The 26,120-nt window shown below is 45.0% G+C and overlaps 1 protein-coding gene across 3 annotated transcripts in view; it reads left to right on the forward strand.

Moving 5' to 3' along the window:
• Positions 1-26,120, forward strand: part of LOC120977618 (CD59 glycoprotein-like) — a 149,106-nt gene that overhangs the window by 86,362 nt on the left and 36,624 nt on the right. The window contains exon 1 of one of the 3 annotated variants that reach the window (XM_040405627.1): positions 22,602-22,745. The exons of the other annotated variants lie outside the window; for them this stretch is intronic. Coding sequence (XP_040261561.1) covers positions 22,688-22,745 — 58 coding nt within the window. The 5' untranslated portion in view covers positions 22,602-22,687. Of the gene's footprint in view, positions 1-22,601; positions 22,746-26,120 lie in introns of those variants that run through there. 3 annotated transcript variants of the gene reach the window in all.

The following is a 26,120-nucleotide window of genomic DNA, read 5'->3' on the forward strand; positions in this document are numbered from 1 at the left end:
TTCAGTGGAACAATGGAGCTTCAGGAAGTGCAGGGGCGTCAAACGGCCGCTGGCTATGTCCAGATGTTGCAGAGAGCATTCCTCATGACTGAGGGCCCTTGTCTGTGTGGTAACGACTGGGTTTTTCAAAAGGACAATGCTACAGTACATAATGCCCGCAGGACAAGGGACTTCTTCCAGGAGAATAACATCACTCTTTTGGCCCATCCTGCGTGTTCCCCTGATCTAAAATCCAATTCAGAACCTTTGGGGATGGATGGCAAGGGAAGTTTACAAAAATGGGCAACTGTTCCAGACAGTAGATGGCCTTCGTGCGGCCGTTTTCACCACTTGGAGAAATGTTCCCACTCACCTCATGGAAACGCTTGCATCAAGCATGCCGAAACTAATTTTTGAAGTGATAAACCATAACGGCGGAGCTACTCATTACTGAGTTCATGTTTGGAAGTTTGATTTCTGTTTTGGGGGAGTTTCTTTTTTTTTTTTGGAGGTGTGGTCCTAAACTTTCGATCAGCTGAAAAACAGCCTGTTTCAGTTTATTCGTTGTTTTCATTAAATTGAATGCTCAAAAAATGTTTTGTCTCACTCCCATTTCTTGTTGCATGTTGAAGCTCTACTTGGAACCTTGTTAAGATCCAGCCATGCTAAATATGATTTTTTTGCCATTTTTCAAGTGGTCTTAAACTTTTGATCAGGACTGTATTGTGTTAAAAACCAGGGCTTGGTCCTTATTGTATCTATGTGCCATAGTGGACATGCCTGTGTGGCCACTGTGGCTGGGTCTCTACCTACCACCTGAAAAATTCCATGTGTTTATCAAAATATTTTCCTAAAAAAATAAAAAAGCACATTTTTAAAAGAAATCGATAAATTGGCTACAAATATACCCCAGACTGCAAGCCGACGTCAAGGGTCCTCATTCTCTTGCGAGTCCCTATACTATCACTAAAAATAAAAGGGGAACTAACTAGCTAAAAAATGCTGAAATTTAGGTAATTTAATACCAAAGACCAGCTGAAAACAATGGCAGCCACGAATGGAGTCACCTGCCACGACAATGCACCATCAGGGCTGCTATAGTAGCCCACATAGGTGAAGAAAAAAAAAAGTGATAATTAAAAAAATATATAATAATCAATAAAAGGGATAGTCCAACCTTGGACATTGGGTACATGTTGCTAGGATATTTTCCAAATGTCAGATAGGTATAGATCCAATCTATGGGACCCGCACCTATATATAAAAAAGTGGCCAAAGACTCCCACAGGATGCACTATGCATGCATAGCCCCTCTCCTTTCATTCCTATTTGAGCGTAAGAAAAAATATAGTGAATAGTGATGACATAAAGATTTCCATGGTAGGCATGCTAACGCTTAGCCCTACATGACGTTAAACTAATTTCCGTTCGCATAGATTTTTGAGATGCAACCATGCATTGGTGGTGCACCCGCTGGCAGTTTACATGCTCACCTAATGTAGGTGCAAGTCCCTGTGGTGGGTCGAGAATCTACATGATGTCGGGGGCATACCCTAGCGATATGCCCACAATGTTTAACAAGGGAATTCCCCTTTCAAAATTAATTTACGTGTAAATACAAAGGAAAAATATTTTACCTCAATGTGACAAGGAGTCTTTCCTCAGGTGCTATTCTGTGCCTCATGTTCATATCCTGGAAGGTTAGGTGCGGACGTAGAGATGCCAGCAGACGATTGAAAGAATTCACTGACATACGACAGAAGTTAAGAAATTTCAATGGTTCCTGCCGCAGGTAAGCTTACAAAGTGTGGAAGTGTCCCTTCCTGAGCCTTTGAGAGAGAATAGGATGGACCCATTGCCTCCTCCCCGATTCTTGCTGTCCAAATTGCCGAGAAAGGAGCCAGAGCAGGAAAAGTTTGCTCTCGATGTCTTTTGGCATTACAGTCATACAGAAAAAGCAAAAATCCTATACCAGACAAGCAAAGGAGTCCCACAAACCTCTATCCGACTACAAAAGCTCAAGAAAATGGCGCCTATGCGATCATGTGAATTTTGCAAGATTGGTTACCTAGTCAACAATATTTTATTTATTATATAATTTAAAAGATAGGCACTCAACACCTGGGATCACTATAATATCAAATTTTTTTGTTATTTTTACACCTTCTGTAAGACATACATATACATACAGACTCAAAATAAGGACCAAAGGGGCTATTGAAGCACCAGGAACTCAGCTGAGATTCAACCACCAACTATCCACAGGTCCAACAGAAGCTATAAACCGCACAAATGAGGATCAAAGTGCTCGTGTACTCTGGTGCTCGAAAGAACACTTTCCGATGCTTGGGTGCTCTACAGAGCACCCGAGCACAATGGAAGTCAATGGGAGAACCAGAGCATTAAACCAGGCAACCCTGCTCTGAAGAGGGGAGGGTGTTGGGACTCTAGTTCGGCTTAGGAGTCCATGCTCTGACTCCATATATAGCTATGTCCATATATGGAGTCAGTGCTTGGGGACACCCAGTGTATTTAAATCTAATTTAGCCTCTATTTCTAAAATGTTTCTGGTGGGATTCGAACTCACAACCTTCTACATTACAGCTAAGAATCTTACCCTCTACACAATAGAGCGGATATCACCACCACTTCCGACAGTATAGGACTCGGATTTTCAAAATCACCACTAGAGATGAGCGAATTGAAGTTGACTAAGTGGAATTCAATCCAAATTTCTGGTTTTATTCGATTCGCACCGAATCCGAATTTCCTCACGCTTCGTGGTAACGAATTAATTTTTTTTCCTAAAATGGCTGCTGCACGTGTGAGGACATGCAGCAAGGGACTCTGGGAATGCGGGATCACCCATAATGCCATGCATGCAGCCAATCTGCAGCCAGCCAGCTCTGGTTTGTCACAGCCCTATAAATAGCCTCAGCCATTTTCCAGTGTACTTAGTGCAGGGAGATACGTCAGCAGGCGCTAGGGACAGTGCTAGAAAAGACTTCATTGTGCTAAAAAAAACCATTTACAAGTTTAGGGAAAGATTATTCAATTTGTAGGGGAAAGGATAGAGAGGAATAATCCCACAGCATTTATGTAGAACAGGGTTCAGTAGGGGAGGTTACAGCCTGGGTAATAGGAACAATCCTATTACACCTTGCTGCACTGACTGGGGATCCAAATTGCCATTATAACGCTCTGTAATTCCAGCAAACCGTTCTTGTTATTGGGGTGCAAGTGCTATTTGATACAGGCATTAACAGGGTAGTATTTCTACGTCTTATTTGCCCTTGTGCGTTGCAGTTATATGTTCTAAAGCATTTTTTGCTTCTATTAGTGGGAAAAAAAGGGCTTATTAGCCATTGTGTGGTGAAGTTAAAAAATTACAGCCCTTTTTGGCGTGTATTAGTGGCACAAAAAAAAAATTATTTGCCATTCAGCGGTGCAGTTATATCTTCTAAAGCCCTTTTTGTCGTGTATTAGGCTTCGTTCACATCACCGTTCAGCCTTTCCGTTCTCCTTCTCCGTTTAGAAGCAGGAGAACTGAAAGGACGGAGAAGGCACATAACTGAGCTAAACGGAGCCTAAGGACCCCATAGACTATAATGGGGTCCGTTAGGTTTCCGCTCAGAAGATGATTTTGGAGCGGAGACAAAAGTTGTGCATGCAGGACTTTTTTCTCCACTTTAAAATCATCTTCTGAGCGGAAACATAACGGATCACATTATAGTCTATGGGGTCCTTAGGCTCCGTTTGGCTCAGTTATGTGCCTTCTCCGTCCTTTCAGTTCTCCTGCTTCTAAACGGAGTAGGAGAACGGAAAGGCTGAACGGTGATGTGAACGAAGCCTAAGTGGCAAAATAAAAATATATTTTTATATATATATATATATATATATATATATCATCTATATATCACATAATATATCAGGATCCTGCTGACAAATCTTCCTATGATGGCATGTTTACCTTACTGGAATCCAGTCAATTATCTAATGGGTTTAGGGTGGGTTCACATCTGCGTTCTGGATTCCGTTATGGCTTTCCATTATAAAATGGTTATAACGGAATCCATAAGACGGAAGGACGGATCCGTTATGCTTCCCCATAGACTTCTATTATGACTGAATGCAAAACGGAAGCCTTTAAAAGGCATTTCGTTTTTCTTTCCGTCATAATAGAAGTCTATGAGGAAGCATAACGGATCCGTCTGGTTTCCGTTATGCAGAACGGACAAAAAAGTCCTGTCGACAGGACTTTGTTTGCTATCTTGCATAACGGGAACCAGACGGATCCGTTATGATTCCCATAGACTTCTATTATGGTGGATCAAAACGGAATCCCACTAAAGGCTTCCGTTTTGACTTCCATCTTATGGATTCCGTTATTTTCCATTGTAACCATGTTATAACGGAAAGCCATAACGGAATCCAGAACGCAGATGTGAACCCACCCTTAGTAAGTCCTGGTGTACTATTAGAGGCTGGTTGGGAATAAAAGAATCTTTAGGTTGTACACCCCTTTGGCATAATCATTATTTACAGGTTCTAGAGGAATTGGCAGGGGATCAGTATTGGCAGAAAAATAATATTTTTAATGTTGCACAGGTAGGGAGGAATGGGGAAATACTTTCATTTTTGAGTTAGCACAAAGAGAGAATATGGTTTATTGGTTTATCTTGGTTTAGGTATTTTCAGTTACGTTTGGCACTGTACAGTGTTAAAGAAAAATCTGTGTTGTGCCTCATGCACACGATCGTTCAGTTTTTTCAGGTCCGCTAATCCGCAAAACATGGAAAGGCGTCGGCATGGGCAGCCTTTAATATAACTGCCTATTCTTGTCTGCAAAGCGCGGACAAGAATAGGACATGTTATATTTTTTTTTGCGCGGCCACAGAACGGAGCAATGGATGCGGACAGCACACGGAGTGCTGTCCGCATCTTTTGCAGCCCCATTGAAGTGAATGGATCCGCATCCGAGCCACCAAAACTGCGGCTCGGATGCGGACCAAAACAACGGCCGTGTGCATAAGGCCTTACAGGTAGATACTTCTACACCTTTAAATGATTTAATGGGAATTGCAGGTCACAAGCTTAAAAATGCTCAATTTTATAAATTACTAGTTAAAGTGCTATTTAATAACACATCCTCTCCTGGACAAAGGGCTTGGGGAGCCGAATGTTCAACCATACAATTAGATGACTGGGAGAACATATTGTCTAATCTGAGACTAGTGTCCCACAACTTTAATCACGTTTTAGTTCAATTCAATATTTTACATAGAATTTATGTTACGCCATTGTGGCTTAATAAATGTGGGGTAAGGAACACATTCAATTGTCCTCGTGGGATTCACCAGGTGCCGACTTCTTGCACATTTTTTGGTTTTGCTCAGAATTAAAAACATAATGGGCTGCAATTGATGAGTTTATTACCCAAAAATTGAAGGTAGAGATTGCTTTTAGGGTGGAATGCTGGGGGATTTCTCCAAGGTAAACTGTCATGAATACAAAATGACTCTTTTGATAAAGGCAATGTTTTTGGCGAGACTTTTGATTACACGGGTTTGGTTTTCACGGGATAGTCCAAATGTGACCATATGCCTTAATTTGGTTAATAAGATTAAAAAATATGAAAAGGTTCTCTATAAACAAAGAAATATAGAGGAAAAATGGATTAGGATATGGGGTGTATGGAAATATTAAGGGTACTTTCACACTTGCATTAAAGTTTTCCGGTATTGAGTTCCGTCCTAATTATTGAGTTATCCTAATGCATTCTGAATGGAGAGCAATCCGTTCAGTATGCATCAGGATGTCTTCAGTTCAGTCACTCTTAGGCCCCTTTCACACGAGCGAGTATTCCGCGCGGATGCGATGCGGGAGGTGAACGCATTGCACCCGCACTGAATACTGACCCATTCATTTCTATGGGGCTGTGCACACGAGCGGTGATTTTCACGCATCACTTTTGCGTTGCGTGAAAATCGCAGCATGCTCCTCTTTGTGCGTTTTTCACGTAACGCAGGCCCCATAGAAATGAATGGGGTTGCGTGAAAATCGCAAGCATCCGCAAGCAAGTGCGGATGCGGTGCGATTTTCACGCACGGTTGCTAGGAGACGATCGGGATGGAGACCCGAACCTTATTATTTTCCCTTATAACATGGTTATAAGGGAAAATAATAGCATTCTGAATACAGAATGCATAGTAAAACAGGGCTGGAGGGGTTAAAAAAAAATAAAAAGTCATTTAACTCACCTTTATCCACTTGCTCGCGTAGCCGGCATCTCCGTCTGACTCTTTTACTGTCTAGGACCTGTGGAGAGCATTAACTATAGTTTAAGGACCTGGGATGACGTCACTCCGGTCATCACATGGTACGTCACATGATCTTTTACCATGGTGATTCACCATGGTAAGTCATATTCAGAATGCTATTATTTTCCCTTATAACCATGTTATAAGGGAAAATAATAAGGTTCGGGTCTCCATCCCGATCGTCTCCTAGCAACCGGCCGCACTGGTCACAATACTTGGAATCCGCACTGGCCACCAATGAATATAGAGGGAGGGGGAGGCCGCACTGGTCATATTTAATACTGGGGAGGGAGGGAGGGGGAGGCCGCACTGGTCATATTTAATACTGGGAATCCGCACTGGCCACCGATGAATATAGAGGGAGGGGGGCCGCACTGGTTACAATTAATACTGGGGAGGGAGGGGGGGCCGCACTGGCCACCAATAAGTTAAATACAGGAGGGGGGGTCTGCCCCCTGCTGCCTGGCAGCATCTGCCAGGCAGCAGGGGGCAGTCATGTACACAGTTCTCAGTATATTCTAACTTGAAGCGTCCCCATCACCATGGGAACGCCTCTGTGTTAGAATATACTGTCGGATCTGAGTTTCACGATGTAACTCAAATCCGATGGTATATTCTAACATAGAGGCGTTCCCATGGTGATGGGTACGCTTCAAGTTAAAATATACCATCGGATTGGAGAAAACTCCGATCTGATGGTATATTAATAGGGACTCCTGACTTTACATTGAAAGTCAATGGGGGACGGATCCGTTTGAAATTGCACCATATTGTGTCAACGTCAAACGGATCCGTCCCCATTGACTTGCATTGTAAGTCTGGACGGATCCGTTTGGCTCCGCACGGCCAGGCGGACTCGAAAACGCTGCAAGCTGCGTCCGGGTGTCCACCTGCTGAGCGGAGCAGAGGCCAAACGGTGCCAAACTGATGCATTCTGAGCGGATCCGCATCCACTCAGAATGCATTGGGGCAGTACGGATCCGTTCGGGGCCACTTGTGAGTGCCTTCAAACGGAACTCACAAGCGGAGCCCCGAACGCTAGTGTGTAAGTAGCCTAAGGGTCCATTCACACGTCAGTATTTTTACCTTTCCAGATAAACGTTCCTTTTTTTGCGGATCCGTTTTTCAGTACAACCTTCCATTTTTTTTTACTAAAGTGCTTCTGAATCCGTTCTGTGTTTCCGTTATTCCGTTTTTTTTTTTTGGTTTTTTTTTCATTCATTTTCCTGTCAACGGATCTGCAAAATCGGATGACATTCGGATGGTTTTGTGCATGTCATCCGCATTTATACGGATCCATTGACTTGAATGGACCCGAAAAACGGACAGAAAGTAGGACAAGCTTAATTTTTTTTCAGGATCCGCATACTCGAAAATAGGAAAACGGAATGGATTCCATGATTCGGACAGCACTATGATTGGTGTCCGCATTTTTGCAGAGGCAATTGAAATTAATGGATCCGAAAAAACGGAACAGAAACGGAGTGTTATAACGGACGTGTGAATGGACCCTAAAGCAGAGAGCACAACAATAACACTGCTGTCTCTCTCAGATCTGCAAAATACTGCATACAAGGGCTGCTGGGGAGGTTCTTATATAGTAAGGGGTAGGCAACTTTCCTATTGGTTGCTAGGGATGTTGCTAAGCTCAGACAAAGACATTGCAGCCTTCTCATTGGCCCACAAGCAAGAAGGGAGGTTACTGATGAAAAAAAAAATCTAGAATATTTCAAATTCCGAATATATATCCCTATATTCTAAATATTTGCAAATTCTCAAAGTGCCGATATTCACGATTAATATTCACTATTCGAATATTCTAACCCAACACTAGTCACCAGGCGTACGGGATGAACAACGTCATTCCACTGATTCATGTCCTGGAACAGATGCTGGTAACAATGGCTGGTCAGTGGAAAGGAGACGTGGCACCTAGATCTCACGGCCACATGAGCCCTGTGGGGGTTGAAATGGAAGATGAGGAGGAGGGGAAGGAGAACATTGGAGCACAGGCAATGTGTAGCGAAACGGGTGGTTTTTATACTCAGCTGACAGGAGAGGAGGAGCAAGAGCAGCCAGAGGAGCTACAGGGCGATGAGGAAGACGAGACAGAGGACCCGGACACACCGTGGCAGTATGCAGTGGAGATGGAGGCAGGGAGCCCCCCAAGTCACTTGCACAAATGGCTTGATGCATGCTCACTTGCTTGCGTAGTGACAGCCGAATTGTCACCCTCGCTACCTGTCACGGATGAACCGCGAGAAACCGCAAGATATCCGGAAATAAAATGCAGTCAATCAATTTTTTGATTGTCGCATCTAGGAATTACAGATTCAATTCCTGATACCCAGCAGATAACGCAATAAAAATAAATTCAATTCCTGTAATTACAAGCTGTTGTCCTAGGAGGCCAACGTTCTCTTAACGTAATTACAGCTAGTCTCCTTAATTAACCCTACACAAAAAACTTCCTTGCTGCAGAAATCTCACAGCTAGGTGCGAACCGACACCTGACCAGAACATCACTGATAGAGGGCTTGTAAGCCAGCCTGAGCCAGACTTTCTGGCACCAATGGAAAATGAATACGTCATATGATTTTTACCCCTTTGTACGAATATCATACGTAGGATAGATATGTAAATTATTATTTTGTTGGTCAGGATCCGCTGAGTATTCTGATATAAAACATATGCCGCTGGGATAAGCAACAGCCAGGTTATTAAACATCTCAGTAACCGAATATGATATAATTCTCATGTTTAGTGTCAATGAGATCGATATTTTCTGAGGATCGTAAATTTGTCATTATTAGTTGTGTGAGACGGACGTGTGCTGAGATATGAAAATGTCATATTTTTGGGACTTGAACTTCCCTCTGAATAACAGCACCCAGCCCAGGGGGTGAGCCTGAGATCCCGCCCTAACAGCTGGACCCTTCATGAGCGAAATCTAATGGGAGTCCTCCCTTGTGTAATATCATCTGAAAAAGCCAGCCACGAGGACCAAGGTGGGCTGGCAGCCATATTTACCGGACTTTTTATTCCTGAACAAACTGACTTTCTTCGACTTTCCACAAAGGACATTCTTCTTCTGAAACTAAGAATTCCCTTTCATCTGTTTTCCCTTTTTATTTTACACTGGACTATCCGTCCCTATAATTGTTATTTTTAATAATTTCTGTATATGTTAATCATTTGTATTGTATGTATAATAAATGACGTTAAAGTCATTTGCTTCAGCCTCATACCTGCTCTAAGCACCGCAGAACGAATCCTAGCCGTTTCTGAAGAGTCGCTACCCGGATAGTTGTCGTGTTTAGCCAAGGGTTTCCCTTGCCCTGTTACAAGGGATGGTGGCAGTCTACCTACACATTGCGTAGTGTATGTTTTCTGTAGTTCGCACGCTCCCTCCTAGCCTGTCTGCTGCCCAAATTCCGGCAGTTTCAGTTCACCGATCGCATCCCCACAGTGGACGATCTGCGGTCTGAAACATATTGGAAGGCATTGAGCGGTCAGGCCGATAGGGGGCGTGTGATAGCAGGGGCAGCACGTGCAACAGTGCTGGCCGCTCTTGGTGACACTACCGGTCCAAAATGGGGGCCTTTTTTACACCCACTGAGAGGGAGGACAAACTGAACTACTACAGAGACATCCTATGTAGTCAGTTGGCCGCTACCTATCTGCACCATCGTCCATCCTCTCGCAGGTCTGACCGGGGGGCCCTCTGCGCTCACGTACCACTGCCATGGCTGCTGGGCAGGGGTTGGGTGGCAGGAGCAGTACCAGCCCCATCAGCAGCAGCCTGAGTCTACAGTCGCTGATGAGTAGCTTTCTTCACCCGCATAGTGAAGAAACTACTCACTAGCAGCAGCTAGACCTGGAACAGGACCTGAACCAGCAGGTGGTGGCATACTTGTACAGCACCCTGCCAACTCACATTGAAGATCCGCTGGACTACTGGGCAGCCAAACTGGATTTGTGGCCGCAACTAGCAGAGTTTGCCCTGGAAAAGCTGTCCTGCCCGGCCAGTAGTGTGGCATCAGAGTAGGTGTTTAGTGCGGCGGGGGCCATAGTTACCCCAAGGAGGACTCGCCTGTCCACCCAAAATGTGAAGAGACTGACATTTGTCAAGATGAATCAGGCGTGGATCAGCCAGGAATTCCACCCACACATGCCTGATGCATCTGATTAGATCATCTATGCCGCCTCACCCAAACCTTAAAAAAAGAGACCGGTTTCTTCTGGCAACCTGCCTCAGCTACTACTCTGATGTTGCCAACCGCCTGATGCCACACATCTGATGCCAAGTGCTTCTTCTTTCACCCAACTTCATCAGCGGGTACTGGTATTGCCACCCACCGCTCCGTCACCGGGTCACTTTGTGTTCTCCCGATGCTGCTGCTGCCATCTCCACACTATAACTACCCACAAATAAATACAAAAATACATGTGTGGGATCATATCAAAATCTCCAAAAAATGTATACACAAAACCACACATAAAAGTACAAACAATTGATGTCATATAAGCGAGGGTAACTAAGCACTCTAGGGAAGGCCAAAAGCCCGACGTACTTTTCGCTGGTGCGCTTCTTTCGCCCCCTGGAAGAAGCACACCAGCGAAAAGTACGTCGGGCTTTTGGCCTTCCCTAGAGTGGTTAGTTACCCTCGCTTATATGACATCAATTGTTTGGTTTTTAACCACTTCACATCCGGGCCATTTGCCCCCTTCCTGACTAGGCCTAATTTAGCAAATCTGACAAATGTCACTTTATGTGGTAATAGCATAAGAATGCTTTTACTTATCCAAGCCATTCAGAGATTCTTCCGTTTTCTCGTGACACATTGTACTTCATGATAGTCATAAATTTGAGTCAATATATTTCACCTTTATTTATGAAAAAATTCCAAATTTACCCAAAATTTTGAAAGATTCGCAATTTTCTAAATTTCTATTTCTCTGCTTTTAAAACAGAAAGTGATACCTCATAAAATATGTATTACTTAACATTCCCTATATGTCTACTTTATGTTGGCATCATTTTGTATCCATTGTATCCATCATTTTGTATCCATTCACATGTCCGAAATTCTGTTCCGCATTTTGCTCGCGAAAAAAATTGCAATTGCGGACAAGAATAGGCATTTTCTATTAAGTGCCGGCGATGTGCGGTCCGCAAAATGCGAAACGCACATTGCCGGTGTCCGTGTTTTGCGTATCCGTGGATCCGCAAAACACTTACGGATGTGTGAATGGACCCTTAGAATTTTAGAACTCACTTTTTAAGGACCAGTTCAGGTCTGAAGTCACTTTGTGGAGCTTACATAGTGGATACCCCCATAAATAACCCCATTGTAGAAGCTACACCCCTCAAGTTACCTAAAACTGATTTTAAAAACTTTGTTAACCCTTTAGGTGTTCCACAAGAATGAAAGGAATATGGAGATCAACATTTTAAAATTTCACTTTTTTGGCAGATTTTTTAATTTTAATCCATTTTTTTTCTTTAACACATCAAGGGTTAACAGCCAAACAAAACTCAATATTTATTACCCTGATTCTGCGGTTTACAGAAACACCCCACATGTGGTTGTAAACTGATGTAAGGGCACACGGCAGGGCGCAGAAGGAAAGGAGCTCCACATGGTTTTTGGAAGGCAGATTTTGCTGAACTGGTTTTTAGATGCCATGTCCCATTTGAAGCTCCCTGATGCACCCTTACAGCAGAAACTCCCAAAAAGTGACCCCATTTTGGAAACTAGGGGATAAGCTTCCAGTTTTATTGGTGGTATTTTTGGGTACATATGATTTTTTGATCATTTATTATAACACTTTATGGGCAAGGTGAGCAAAGTTTTTATGTATTTATTTTTACAGCGTTCACCTGAGGGGCTAGGTCATGTGACAATTTTATAGAGCAGATCGTTACGGACGTGGGGATACCAAATATGTATACTTTTTTTATTTATTTCACTTTAACACAATAATTGCATTTTTTAAACAAAAAAATTATGTTTTAATGTGTCCATGTTCTGAGAGCTATAGTTTTTTTTATTTTTTGAGCCATTTTCTTATGTAGGGCTAATTTTTTGCGGGATGAGGTGACGGTTTTATTGGTACCATTTTGTGGGACATACGCTTTTTTGATCACTTGGTGTTGCACTTTTTGTGATGTAAGGTGACAAAAATGGCTTTTTTTGACAGTTATTAATTTTATTTTTTATGGTGTTTATTTTTGTTTCTATTTTAAATATTTTTTTTTTTATTCCTTATTTGTGGAATTTTTTATTTTACACTTTGCGTCTCCCATGAGTTCATACAAGACCTCTGGGGGACATTTAACTTCACTTTTTTTTTTTTTTCACTATTGATTTCTCCCGTAACTAGGGCTGACATAGTAGCCCCATATACGTGGAAATACACCCCCCAGAGAGGCTGTACAGCGGTATCCTGTGTTGTACAGCCTCAGTACAGGGCTGATCGGGTTCTGTGAAAGACCCGACAGCTCCTGCACTCTTCCGGCCCCGGTGGTCACATAGCGCTTACTGATCTATATACACAGCGCTTGCTGAGCGCTGTGTATACAGCGATCTAGAAGGCAGGGACACCTGGGCACTGTCCCTGCCTTCTCTCTGGGTTGCCCTGCTGTCACTGACAGCGGGCAACCCGCTCTGCCCCTGCACGATTAGCATGCAGCTGCCATCTCTGAATGGACGTTCAGAAACGTCCATTCAGAGATAGAGAACCACCTCCTGGACGTTTATAGTCAACGGGCGGATGGGAAGTGGTTAATATCTTTGTAATGGGTCTTACTTTGTGGTCTATATATAATTTATCTACTTTTAGTAACATAATGTAGGCTTGTGTTTATTATTGTAATGATGGTCAACAAGATCCCCTTGTTTTGACCATTTGATCTCCTTGACTTCTTGTCACTCCATATCTTTGTCAATGTTTATTTTGTAGGATTATTTTATCCATAATTATTATATATATATTTGTGTATACCTTCATTAGTATTATTTGATTGCCCATGATTGGATTGCTAACGAATTGGGAGATCACATGGGACATAGGGGTGTTGTTCCATTTATTTATTTAGATAACTACCACCATATATGTGGTTTAATCTTTTTATTAATGACCACGGTATCTCCATTTTAGGGGGGCCTTTCTATTCTACATTCCAGTATTTTATGATTGTCTTTGATATTTATTCTAATAAAGATATAATGTTTGTACTTTTATGTGTGGTTTTGTGTATACATCTCCACGCTATGTCACCTTGCCACTCTGTGGTATCTTGATGCTGCTGCTGCCATATCCACACTATGTCACCTTACCACTCTGTGGTATCCTGATGCTGCTGCTGCCATCTCCACACTATGTCACCTTACCACTCTGTGGTATCTTGATGCTACTGCTGCTGCCATATCCATACTATGTCACCTTGCCACTCTGTGGTATCCTGATGCTGCTGCCATCTCCACACTATGTCACCTTGCCACTCTGTGGTATCCTGATGCTGCTGCTGCCATCTCCACACTATGTCACCTTGCCACTCTGTGGTATCCTCCTGATGCTGCTGCTGTCGCCACCTCCATACTCGGTCATTGTGCCACTCGGTGGACTCCTCATACTGCCGCCACCTTCAGACACTGTCATTGTGCCACTCGGTGGCCTCCTCATACTGTTTCCACCTCCAGACCCTGTCATTGGGCCACTCTGTGGTCTCATCATGCTGCTTCCACCTCACCACTATGTCATAGGTCCACTCTGTGGACTTCTCATGCTGTTCACACCCTCCCCACTTCATGATCTGGCCATTATTTTGGCTTTCGGCCTGGCTGACATAATCATTTATTTGACCTTTCTTCTGATCTGTCAGAAGGAAGGAAAAATGAGACACACAACGAATCCTGTCTGTGTAGCAGCTGTGAGGCCTGTATGGTAGGTTATTGTTCTGACGGATCAGAGCCATAGATACCCCAAGGAGAACTCGCCTGTCCACCCAAAATGTGGAGAGACTGACCTTTGTCAAAACAAATCAGGCATAGATAAGCCAGGAATTTCACCCACCCATGCCTGATGCATCTGATTAGATCATCCATGCCGCCTCACCCAAACCTTGAAACAAGAAACCGGTTTCTTCTGGCTACCTGCCTCAGCTACTACTCTGATGCTGCCAACCACCTGATGCCACACATCTGATGCCAAGTGCTCCTTCTTTCACCCACTTTCGTCAGCGGTTACTGGTATTGCCACCCACCACCGCACTCTGTCACCGGGTCACTTTGTGGTCTCCCGATGCTGCTGCTGCCATCTCCACACTATGTCACCTTGCTACTCTGTGGTATCCTGATGCTACTGCTGCTGCCATCTCCACACTATGTGTCACGAGGGTGTCAAGAGCCACGTCTGACTCCATTATACCCGGGGTCAGGAAGTCGCAGCGGGTGGCTGCGTGTTCTATGTATAAAGATAGTGCTGTTATTTAATGGTAGCTTTCTGGGTTTGCCTTGCAACCCTTTTTGGCTCACTCAGGGATCCGTAGCTTCTTCTCCTCAGCTGTTTCTTGTCCAGCACTCCTAACCTCCTTATATTCCCCTCTCTCACTTCTCTGGTTGCCAGATATAGAGCTTCCTGCCTGGACTTCTATACTGACCTACTGGAGCTGTGTAGCTGTGTTCCCTGGTTGTTGTTCCAGAACGTTACCCTCCGGATCCCTGTTGGGCCTTTGTTGTCTGCTGTTGTCGCCCACCTGGGATTATATGTTTGTCTGTATTGTCTGTTCTCTCCTTGGTGTTTTCCTTTTAGTGTCAGTGGTGCGGACTAGTGATCCCACCGCCCCGTTCACTACATAGGGCTCATCTTAGGGAAAGCCAGGGTTTAGGCACGTGATCGGCGTACAGGTGAGGAACCCGTCTAGGGATGTCAGGGCAGTCAGGTGCCAGCCTCAAGGTGAGTCAGAGGTCACCACCTTTCCCTCTCCCTTGGACAGGGCCTTCCCATTTCCCTCCCTTTGCGTGACGCCGGTCATTACATTATATCTGGCCCTTATTTTGTGTAGGTAGAAAAAAAATACAAAAAAAAACTACTTTTTCTTTCTACCTACTTAGAATCCAGTATGGATCCAATTGCTGCTTTTTCAAAGCAACTTCAAGGCCTGTCTTTGGAGGTGGCAGGATTGAAGGCGTCGGTCCTCCATCAACAGCAGCAATTGCAACAGACCGCAAGCCCAGGGGTTGCTACAGGTAACCAGGTTGTTGCGGAACCCAAGGTTGCTCTTCCTGACAGATTTTCTGGGGGAAGGGACAAATTTGTGACGTTCCGTGAGGCCTGTAAATTATATTTTAAGCTGCGCCCTTACTCCTCTGGTAATGAAGAACAGCAGGTGGGGGTTGTTATTTCCCTGCTTCAGGGGGACCCGCAATCCTGGGCGTTCTCTTTACCCACTGATTCCCAGGCTCTCCGGTCAGTGGATGAATTTTTTGGGGCCTTGGGTCTCATATATGATGACCCTGACCGAGTCGCACTGGCTGAATCAAAATTACGGAGACTCCTACAGGGAGAGCGCCCAGTAGAGGAGTATGAGCTTGCGCTGTATGAGACTCCCTTTTCCCTTGATGCGGTTATGTCCCTTTCAGAATAGATAGACGTCTTAGGGACAAATTGAAAAATCCGGAGCAATTGGTAACCCCTCCCAAGCAGCAGCTAGTCTGTACGGACTTAGACGAGCCTATGCAGCTAGGAGGAACTACTCGTCAGGTCCGTCCTCCTGAGGCTCGCCGTAGGGGGGGGGCTTGTTTTTTCTGTGGGGAGAGGGGTCATTTTATTAATGTCTGTGCTTTCTTTCTCAAAAACAAAACGGCCGTCCCAAAACTACTAACCCCAGGCTGTGTGGAGGATGTCAGCCGGGGGGTATACTTTTCCTCCATACGAACATTGCAATTTGTGTTGCCAGCGGTTGTTGTTTTTGGTGTTAAGACGGAGACTATTTCTTTTTTTCTAGACAGTGGAGCAGGAGTAAATTTGATAGATGCCCATTTTGCCCACACTATGGGTTTGTCTCTCTGTACGCTACAGAGACCTATTCCCATATTCACTATTGATTCTGCTCCTCTGTCTCAGAGAAACCTCACTCACATTGTCCATAACTTACACCTTCGGGTAGGGGACCACCATAACGAGTGGCTTTCATGTTATGTTCTGGAGGGCCTTCCCACTCCTGTGGTGTTGGGTCTTCCCTGGTTGGTAGCGCACAATCCAGTGGTGGATTGGCAGGCCAGGGAGGTATTGGAGTGGAGTGAGCATTGCAGAGAAAATTGCTTAAATAGCAATTGCTTAGTCGCCTCCATAGCTACCCTACCTACATTTGTTTCAGACTTTGAGGACGTTTTTTCTGAAAAGGGTTGCCAGAAGTTACCACCTCATCGTCCTTATGATTGCCCGGTTAACCTGATTCCCGGTGCAAAATTACCCAAGACCAGGTTATATAATCTTTCGGGTCCGGAGAGACAAGCCATGAAAGATTATATCTCCGAGAGCTTGGCTAAGGGACACATCAGACCCTCTTCTTCACCCGTGGCTGCAGGGTTTTTCTTTGTTAAAAATAAAGATGGGGGCCTGCGTCCTTGCCTAGATTTTCGCGAATTAAACCGGATAACCATCCGAGACCCATACCCTCTTCCTCTCATTCCTGACCTGTTTAATCAGATTGCGGGTGCTAGGTGGTTCTCCAAACTTGATCTTAGGGGGGGCCTACAATCTGATTCATATCAAGGAAGGGGATGAGTGGAAGACAGCTTTTAACACCCCTGAGGAGCATTATGAAAATCTAGTCATGCCTTTCGGTCTGACCAATGCTCCTGCTGTCTTCCAACATTTCGTTAATGACATTTTTAGTCATCTTATCGGCAGGTTTGTGGTGATATACCTAGATGATATTTTAATTTATTCGTCTGATCTGAAAACACATGAGGTGCATGTCAGACAGGTACTGCAGGTCCTACGGACGAATAAATTTTATGCTAAAATTGAAAAGTGTGTCTTCGCCGTTCAGGAAATACAGTTCCTAGGTTATTTATTATCTGCTTCAGGTTTCCGTATGGATCCTAGGAAGGTCCAGGCAATTTTAGATTGGGATCTTCCTGAGAATCTCAAAGCACTGCAACGGTTCTTGGGCTTCGCAAATTTCTATAGAAAGTTCATTAAAAATTATTCGGTGATTGTAAAACCCCTTACTGACATGACTAGGAAGGGGACTGATTTTTCTAAATGTTCTGACGCCGCTAAAATTGCTTTTTCCTCTCTAAATGAGAGGTTTACCTCGGCACCTGTACTAATCCAACCTGATGTCTCCCAGCCTTTTATTGTTGAAGTAGATGCATCAGAGGTGGGAGGGGGGGCTGTGCTGTCTCAGGGTCCGTCTCCTGGCAAATGGCGTCCTTGTGCTTTCTTTTCTAAAAAACTATCTGCAGCAGAGAAGAACTATGATATTGGCAATAGGGAACTATTAGCTATTAAACTAGCGTTTGAAGAATGGCGTCACTTTTTAGAGGGGGCAATCCACCCCGTCACTGTGATTACGGACCACAAAAACCTTCTGTACTTCGAATCAGCTAAGCGTCTCACCCCTAGACAAGCTAGGTGGTCGCTATTTTTTACCAGGTTTAACTTTGTTATTACCTATCGTCCTGGGGCAAAAAATACCAAGGCAGATGCATTATCTCGTTGTTTCCCTGGAGGGGGTAATGTGAGTGATCCGGTACCCATTCTACAAAGAGGAGTGGTTGTCTCTGCGGTACACTCTGTTCTGGAGGGGAAGGTGTTAGAGGCCCAGGGGGACGCCCCGGTCTCTTGCCCCTCAGAGAAATTGTTTGTACCGTTAAACCTGCGTCTCGAATTATTAAAGGAACATCATAATTCGGCACTTGCTGGGCACCCGGGTAGTAAAGCAACCTTGGAGCTATTGTCTTGTCGTTTTTTGTGGCCAAGGTTGCGTCAGGATGTAATGGATTTTGTGTCTTCTTGTTCTACTTGTGCGCGCGCGAAAGTCTCTCATACACGTCCTGCAGGGTCTTTATTGCCACTTGTCATTCCCAATAGGCCATGGACACATCTGTCAATGGATTTTATCACTGACTTACCTTTATCTGCGGGTAAAACAGTTATCTTGGTAGTAGTGGACAGGTTTAGCAAAATGGTACACTTCATTGCGTTACCCGCACTACCTAATGCTAAGACTCTTGCTCAGGTATTCATCAGTGAAATCGTGATGTTTCACGGGGTCCCTTCCGATGTTGTTTCGGATCGGGGGAACCCAGTTTATTTCTAAATTTTGGAAAGCTTTTTGTTCCCGTTTGGGGGTACACTTGTCCTTTTCCTCAGCTTTCCATTCCCTAGTCGAATGAACATACTGAGCGTACCAACCAAAACCATGAGACATATCTAAGATGTTTTGTGTCTGAAAACCAAGAGGTGTGGTCATCATATTTATCGTTAGCCGAGTTTGCCATAAATAATCGCCGTCAGGAATCTACTGGCAAGTCACCATTTCTTGGTGCATATGGTTTTCATCCCCAATTCTGTACTTTCAAAGAGGGAGGTCTTCTGGGGTTCCCGAAGAGGAACGGATTTCGTCATCTCTTTCATCTGTATGGCAGAAAGTTCAAGCTAATTAGAAAAATATGGGAGGTAAATATAAATGCATTGCTGATAAAAAACGGTCGCCAGGTCCGGACCTAGGAGTGAATGACTATGTGTGGTTATCTACTAGGAATATTAAATTAAAGGTTCCCTCTTGGAAACTGGGTCCTAGGTTTATTGGTCCTTACAAAATAGTAGCCATCATTAACCCCGTGGCTTTTCGCCTGGATCTACCTCAGACTTTTAAAATTCATAACGTCTTCCATAAGTCGTTACTCAAAAAGTATGTTCCACCTCTAGAACCATCACCGCTGCCACCCTCTCCTGTTATTGTGGATGGTAATTTAGAGTTTCAAATATCCAAAATTGTTAATTCTCGTCGGGTCCGCCGCTCTCTTCAATATCTGGTGCATTGGAGGGGTTACGGTCCCGAGGAAAGAATGTGGGTTCCAGCGTCTGAGGTAAACGCCGACAGGTTAGTTCGGGTTTTTCATGCCTCTCATCCTGAGAGACCTAGTCCTGAGTGTCCGGAGGCCCCTTGTGGAAGGGGGGGTACTGTCACGAGGGTGTCAAGAGCCACGTCTGACTCCGTTATACCCGGGGTCAGGAAGTCGCAGCGGGTGGCTGCGTGTTCTATGTATAAAGATAGTGCTGTTTTTTAATGGTAGCTTTTTGGGTTTGTCTTGCAACCCTTTTTGGCTCACTCAGGGATCCGTAGCTTCTTCTCCTCAGCTGTTTCTTGTCCAGCACTCCTAACCTCCTTATATTCCCCTCTCTCACTTCTCTGGTTGCCAGATATAGAGCTTCCTGCCTGGACTTCTATACTGACCTACTGGAGCTGTGTAGCTGTGTTCCCTGGTTGTTGTTCCAGAACGTTACCCTCCGGATCCCTGTTGGGCCTTTGTTGTCTGCTGTTGTCGCCCACCTGGGATTATATGTTTGTCTGTATTGTCTGTCCTCTCCTTGGTGTTTTCATTTTAGTGTCAGTGGTGCGGACTAGTGATCCCACCGCCCCGTTCACTACATAGGGCTCATCTTAGGGAAAGCCAGGGTTCAGGCACGTGATCGGCGTACGGGTGAGGAACCCGTCTAGGGACGTCAGGGCAGTCAGGTGCCAGCCTCAAGGTGAGTCAGAGGTCACCACCTTTCCCTCTCCCTTGGACAGGGCCTTCCCATTTCCCTCCCTTTGCGTGACGCCGGTCATTACACTATGTCACCTTGCCACTCTGTGGTATCCTGATGCTGCTGCCATCTCCACACTGTGTCACCTTGCCACTCTGTGGTATTCTGATGCTGCTGATGCCATATCCACAATATGTCACCTTGTGACAATATGTCACCAATATGCTGATGCTGTCGCCACCTCCAGACTTGGTCATTCTTCCACTCTGTGGGCTCATCCTGATGCTGCTGCTGCCGCCACCTCTACACTCTGTCATTGGGCCATTCTGTGGTCTCCTCATGCTGCCACCACCTCCAGACTCGGTCATTGTGCTACTCTGTGGTCTCCTCATGCTGCCGCCACCTCCAGACTCTTGTCACTGTGCCACTCGGTGGCATTCTCCTGATGCTGCTGCTGCCGCCACCTCCAGACTCTGTCATTATGCCACTTGGTGGCCTCCTCATGCTGCTGCCACCTCCAGACTCTGTCATTGTGCCACTCGGTGGCCTTCTCCTGATGCTGCTTCCACCACACCACTGTGTCAAAGGTCCACTCTGTGGACTTCTCATGCTGTTCACACCCTCCCCACTTCATGACTGGTCCACTATTTTAGCTTTCGGCCTGGCTGACATCATCATTTATTTGACACTTCTTCTGATCTGTCAGAGGGAAGGAAAAATTAGACGCACAACGAATCCTGTCTCTGTAGCAGCTGTAAGGCCTGTATGGTCCCATCAGAATTGGCTTGTGATTTGGTAGCCAACAGAAGGAGTGGGTACAAAACACAGAAGACATGCCAATATTCCATTCACGTGTCATCTCTGTTTTAGATCCACTCCTGTTTTTTTTGGTCAATAGCAATACTGATGGATTACTGACCAAATGCTGAGTGATGGCGGATGCTCCACAGACAGGATCCGTTTTTTGTGGGTTATTGTTCTGACGGATCAGAGGAAGGGCAAATTAATCAGTGACGTCAACACAAACTTACTGCTGACACCCTCTCCACTCTGTCGGGGGCTCTACTTGTATAAGCGTTTAATATAACAGGTTCTGTAGACATCTATGTGGAATCAGCTGACGACGGTGTAAAAGGAGTGTGCTTCTTCTTAACGCTAACATCGACCTGTAAGGCTGAGTTCACACTTGAGTTATTTGGTCAGGTTTGGCCCCGTGACTGCCCAAATAAGTGAAGTGTGCAGTGATTCTAAGAGCGACGCCTGTCATCTGTATGTCATACCGACTCACAGTATTATTTCACTACCAGAGCAGACTCCCTATGCGTGTTACTGCAAGGCACAGTGTTCTACACCACTATACAGGCTCTCTGCAGCCAGGAAACGTAAGTCACCGCGAATACATTCGGATCAAAGCAAATCTTTTCGAAAAATTTGGCGGACTGGCAGAGTAAAATTTTTTAGAAATTCGCTCATCTCTAATCACTGCACTTCTGGTGCCTAGAAGGGGCAGAAATGATAAATTCAGCAGCATGGGGAGTCCGAGAGCTGCCAGGATGGATTAGATAGAGGATGATATAATACTGTAGTTTCCAGGAAGTCAGCTACACAGGAGAGACAGACCTCTTATTTATGCAGAACTGCATCCTCTGGACTAGTCCTGAGACTGGCGTTATGTTGTGTTTCACCTGAAACATTGCCCTGTCATGGAGGAATAAACCACCATTTCGATTCGACTTGTTTGGATTGCTTCTTCGTAGATACATATAAACACATAGTTTATCCACCTATATGTTCCAAAATCGAATTTCAATCTATATAACTATGTATCTATTTGTTCAATCAATCCCTTAGGGTACTTTCACACTTGCGGCAGAGTGATCCGGCAATCTGCATGCAAACGGACAGCATTTGTAGACGGATCCGGATGCGGATCCGTCTCACAAATTCATTGCAAGAATGGATCCGTCTGTCCGCTTGTCATACGGACAAACGGATCCGTTTATATTTATTTTTTAAAAAAAATTTGCGCAGACCGGTAGGATGGATCCGGCATTTCAGTATTTTTAATGCCGGATCCGACACTAAAACATTCCTATGGGAAAAAAAATGCCAGATCCGGCATTCAGGCAAGTGTTCCGTTTTTTTGGCCGGAGATAAAACCGTAGCATGCTGCGGTATTATCTCCGTGCTGAAAAGTCAAAAAGACTGAACTGAAGACATCCTGAACAGATTGCTCTCCATTCAGAATGCATTAGGATAAAACTGATCAGTTCTTTTCCAGTATAGAGCCGCTAGGACGGAACTCAATGCCGGAAAAGAAAAACACTAGTGTGAAAGTACCTTTACTCTTCACTTTTATAACCCTGTGAGCTGGATGATACATTGTTCTCAACCATGTGATATATGTCATTATTCAATAGATACATCTCCCCCGTAGTTATAAATACAACTCTTAATAGCTGTATCCAAGATATTGCCCCGTAGGGACACACCCTGGTAATATAGATTTATTTGGTAAGAGGCTGGGCATCATAAAACACATCCCAGTGAGAAGTTAAACACATTTGGGAAAACATATTTGTCTGAAGGAGGTAACAAGAAGCTTGGAGACCTTCCAGATGCAGATGAAAGGAGTTGTCTCTGTTATCTTCATTATCTTCCTCAGAAGCCACCTTGGTAAGAAATCTCTGAAGAGCAATAAAGGGACGGGCACTGCTGGGCCTGGGTGGGTATATCTACTGGCAGATGTAGAAGAATATCCTACTCCCTGTGCTGGACCTAGTACAGATAGGGTATTGTGTTTTTAGTATGGTCTGACTCTCTGACATAAAGAGAAAATCTGGCTTGGGGTTGAATATTGAGTCTTGAGATGAGGTTTGGACTAGGCCTGGTAGATGACACTGCTGTGTGCACTGTGCTGTGTATACATGTCATGGTGTAATAGTGTGAGGAGGAGATGACACTGCTGTGTGCACTGTGCTGTGTATACATATCATGGTGTAGTAGTGTGAGGAGGAGATGACACTTCTGTGTGCACTGTGCTGTGTATACATGTCATGGTGTAGTAGTGTGAGGAGGAGATGACACTGCAGTGTGCATTGTGCTGTGTATACATGTCATGGTGTAGTAGTGTAAGGAGGAGATGACACTGCTATGTGCACTGTGCTGTGTATACATGTCATGGTGTAGTAGTGTGAGGAGGAGATGACACTGCTGTGTGCACTGTGCTGTGTATACATGTCATGGTGTAGTAGTGTGAGGGGGAGATGACACTGCTATGTGCACTGTGCTGTGTATACATGTCATGGTGTAGTAGTGTGAGGAGGAGATGACACTGCTGTGTGCACTGTGCTGTGTATACATGTCATGGTGTAGTAGTGTGAGGAGGAGATGACACTGCTGTGTGCACTGTGCTGTGTATACATGTCATGGTGTAGTAGTGTGAGGAGGAGATGACACTGCTGTGTGCACTGTGCTGTGTATACATGTCATGGTGTAGTAGTGTGAGGAGGAGATGACACTGCTGTGTGCACTGTACTGTGTATACATATCATGGTGTAGTAGTGTGAGGAGAAGATGACACTGCTGTGTGCACTGTGCTGTGTATACATCTCATGGTGTAGTAGTGTGAGGAGGAGATGACACTGCTGTGTGCACTGTGCTGTGTGTACATGTCATGGTGTAGTAGTGTGAGGAGAAGATGACACTGCTGTGTGCACTGTGCTGTGTATACATGTCATGGTGTAGTAGTGTGAGGAGGAGATGACACTGCTGTGTGCACTGTGCTGTGTATACATGTCATGGTGTAGTAGTGTGAGGAGGAGATGACACTGCTGTGTGCACTGTGCTGTGTGTACATGTCATGGTGTAGTAGTGTGAGGAGGAGATGACACTGCTGTGTGCACTGTGCTGTGTGTACATGTCATGGTGTAGTAGTGTGAGGAGGAGATGACACTGCTGTGTGCACTGTGCTGTGTATACATGTCATGGTGTAGTAGTGTGAGAAGGAGATGACACTGCTATGTGCACTGTGCTGTGTATACATGTCATGGTGTATAGTGTGAGGAGGAGATGACACTGCTGTGTGCACTGTGCTGTGTATACATGTCATGGTGTAGTAGTGTGAGGAGGAGATGACACTGCTGTGTGCACTGTGCTGTGTATAGATATCATGGTGTAGTAGTGTGAGGAGGAGATGACACTGCTGTGTGCACTGTGCTGTGTATACATGTCATGGTGTAGTAGTGTGAGGAGGAGATGACACTGCTGTGTGCACTGTGCTGTGTGTACATGTCATGGTGTAGTAATGTGAGGAGGAGATGACACTGCTGTGTGCACTGTGCTGTGTATACATGTCATGGTGTAGTAGTGTGAGGAGGAGATGACACTGCTGTGTGCACTGTGCTGTGTATACATGTCATGGTGTAATAGTGTGAGGAGGAGATGACACTGCTGTGTGCACTGTGCTGTGTATACATGTCATGGTGTAGTAGTGTGAGGAGGAGATGACACTGCTGTGTGCACTGTGCTGTGTGTACATGTCATGGTGTAGTAGTGTGAGGAGGAGATGACACTGCTGTGTGCACTGTGCTGTGTATACATGTCATGGTGTAGTAGTGTGAGGAGGAGATGACACTTCTGTGTGCACTGTGCTGTGTATACATGTCATGGTGTAGTAGTGTGAGGAGGAGATGACACTGCTGTGTGCACTGTGCTGTGTATACATGTCATGGTGTAGTAGTGTGAGGAGGAGATGATACTGCTGTGTGCACTGGGCTGTGTATACATGTCATGGTGTAGTAGTGTGAGGAGGAGATGACACTGCTGTGTGCACTGTGCTGTGTGTACATGTCATGGTGTAGTAGTGTGAGGAGAAGATGACACTGCTGTGTGCACTGTGCTGTGTATACATGTCATGGTGTAGTAGTGTGAGGAGGAGATGACACTGCTGTGTGCACTGTGCTGTGTATACATGTCATGGTGTAGTAGTGTGAGGAGGAGATGACACTTCTGTGTGCACTGTGCTGTGTATACATGTCATGGTGTAATAGTGTGAGGAGGAGATGACACTGCTGTGTGCACTGTGCTGTGTATACATGTCATGGTGTAGTAGTGTGAGGAGGAGATGACACTTCTGTGTGCACTGTGCTGTGTATACATGTCATGGTGTAGTAGTGTGAGGAGGAGATGATACTGCTGTGTGCACTGTGCTGTGTATACATGTCATGGTGTAGTAGTGTGAGGAGGAGATGACACTGCTGTGTGCACTGTGCTGTGTGTACATGTCATGGTGTAGTAGTGTGAGGAGAAGATGACACTGCTGTGTGCACTGTGCTGTGTATACATGTCATGGTGTAGTAGTGTGAGGAGGAGATGACACTGCTGTGTGCACTGTGCTGTGTATACATGTCATGGTGTAGTAGTGTGAGGGGGAGATGACACTGCTGTGTGCACTGTGCTGTGTATACATGTCATGGTGTAGTAGTGTGAGGAGATGACACTGCTGTGTGCACTGTGCTGTGTATACATGTCATGGTGTAGTGTGAGGAGGAGGTGACACGGCTGTGTGCACTGTGCTGTGTATACATGTCATGGTGTAGTAGTGTGAGGAGGAGATGACACTGCTGTGTGCACTGTGCTGTGTATACATGTCATGGTGTAGTAGTGTGAGGAGGAGATGACACTGCTATGTGCACTGTGCTGTGTATACATGTCATGGTGTAGTAGTGTGAGGAGGAGATGACACTGCTGTGTGCACTGTGCTGTGTATACATGTCATGGTGTAGTAGTGTGAGGAGGAGATGACACTGCTGTGTGCACTGTGCTGTGTATACATGTCATGGTGTAGTAATGTGAGGAGGAGATGACACTGCTGTGTGCACTGTGCTGTGTATACATGTCATGGTGTAGTAGTGTGAGGAGGAGATGACACGGCTGTGTGCACTGTGCTGTGTATACATGTCATGGTGTAGTAGTGTGAAGAGGAGATGACACTGCTGTGTGCACTGTGCTGTGTATACATGTCATGGTGTAGTAGTGTGAGGAGGAGAT

This window comes from Bufo bufo, chromosome 8 (assembly GCF_905171765.1).
Source record: "Bufo bufo chromosome 8, aBufBuf1.1, whole genome shotgun sequence".
Lineage (NCBI taxonomy): Eukaryota > Metazoa > Chordata > Amphibia > Anura > Bufonidae > Bufo > Bufo bufo.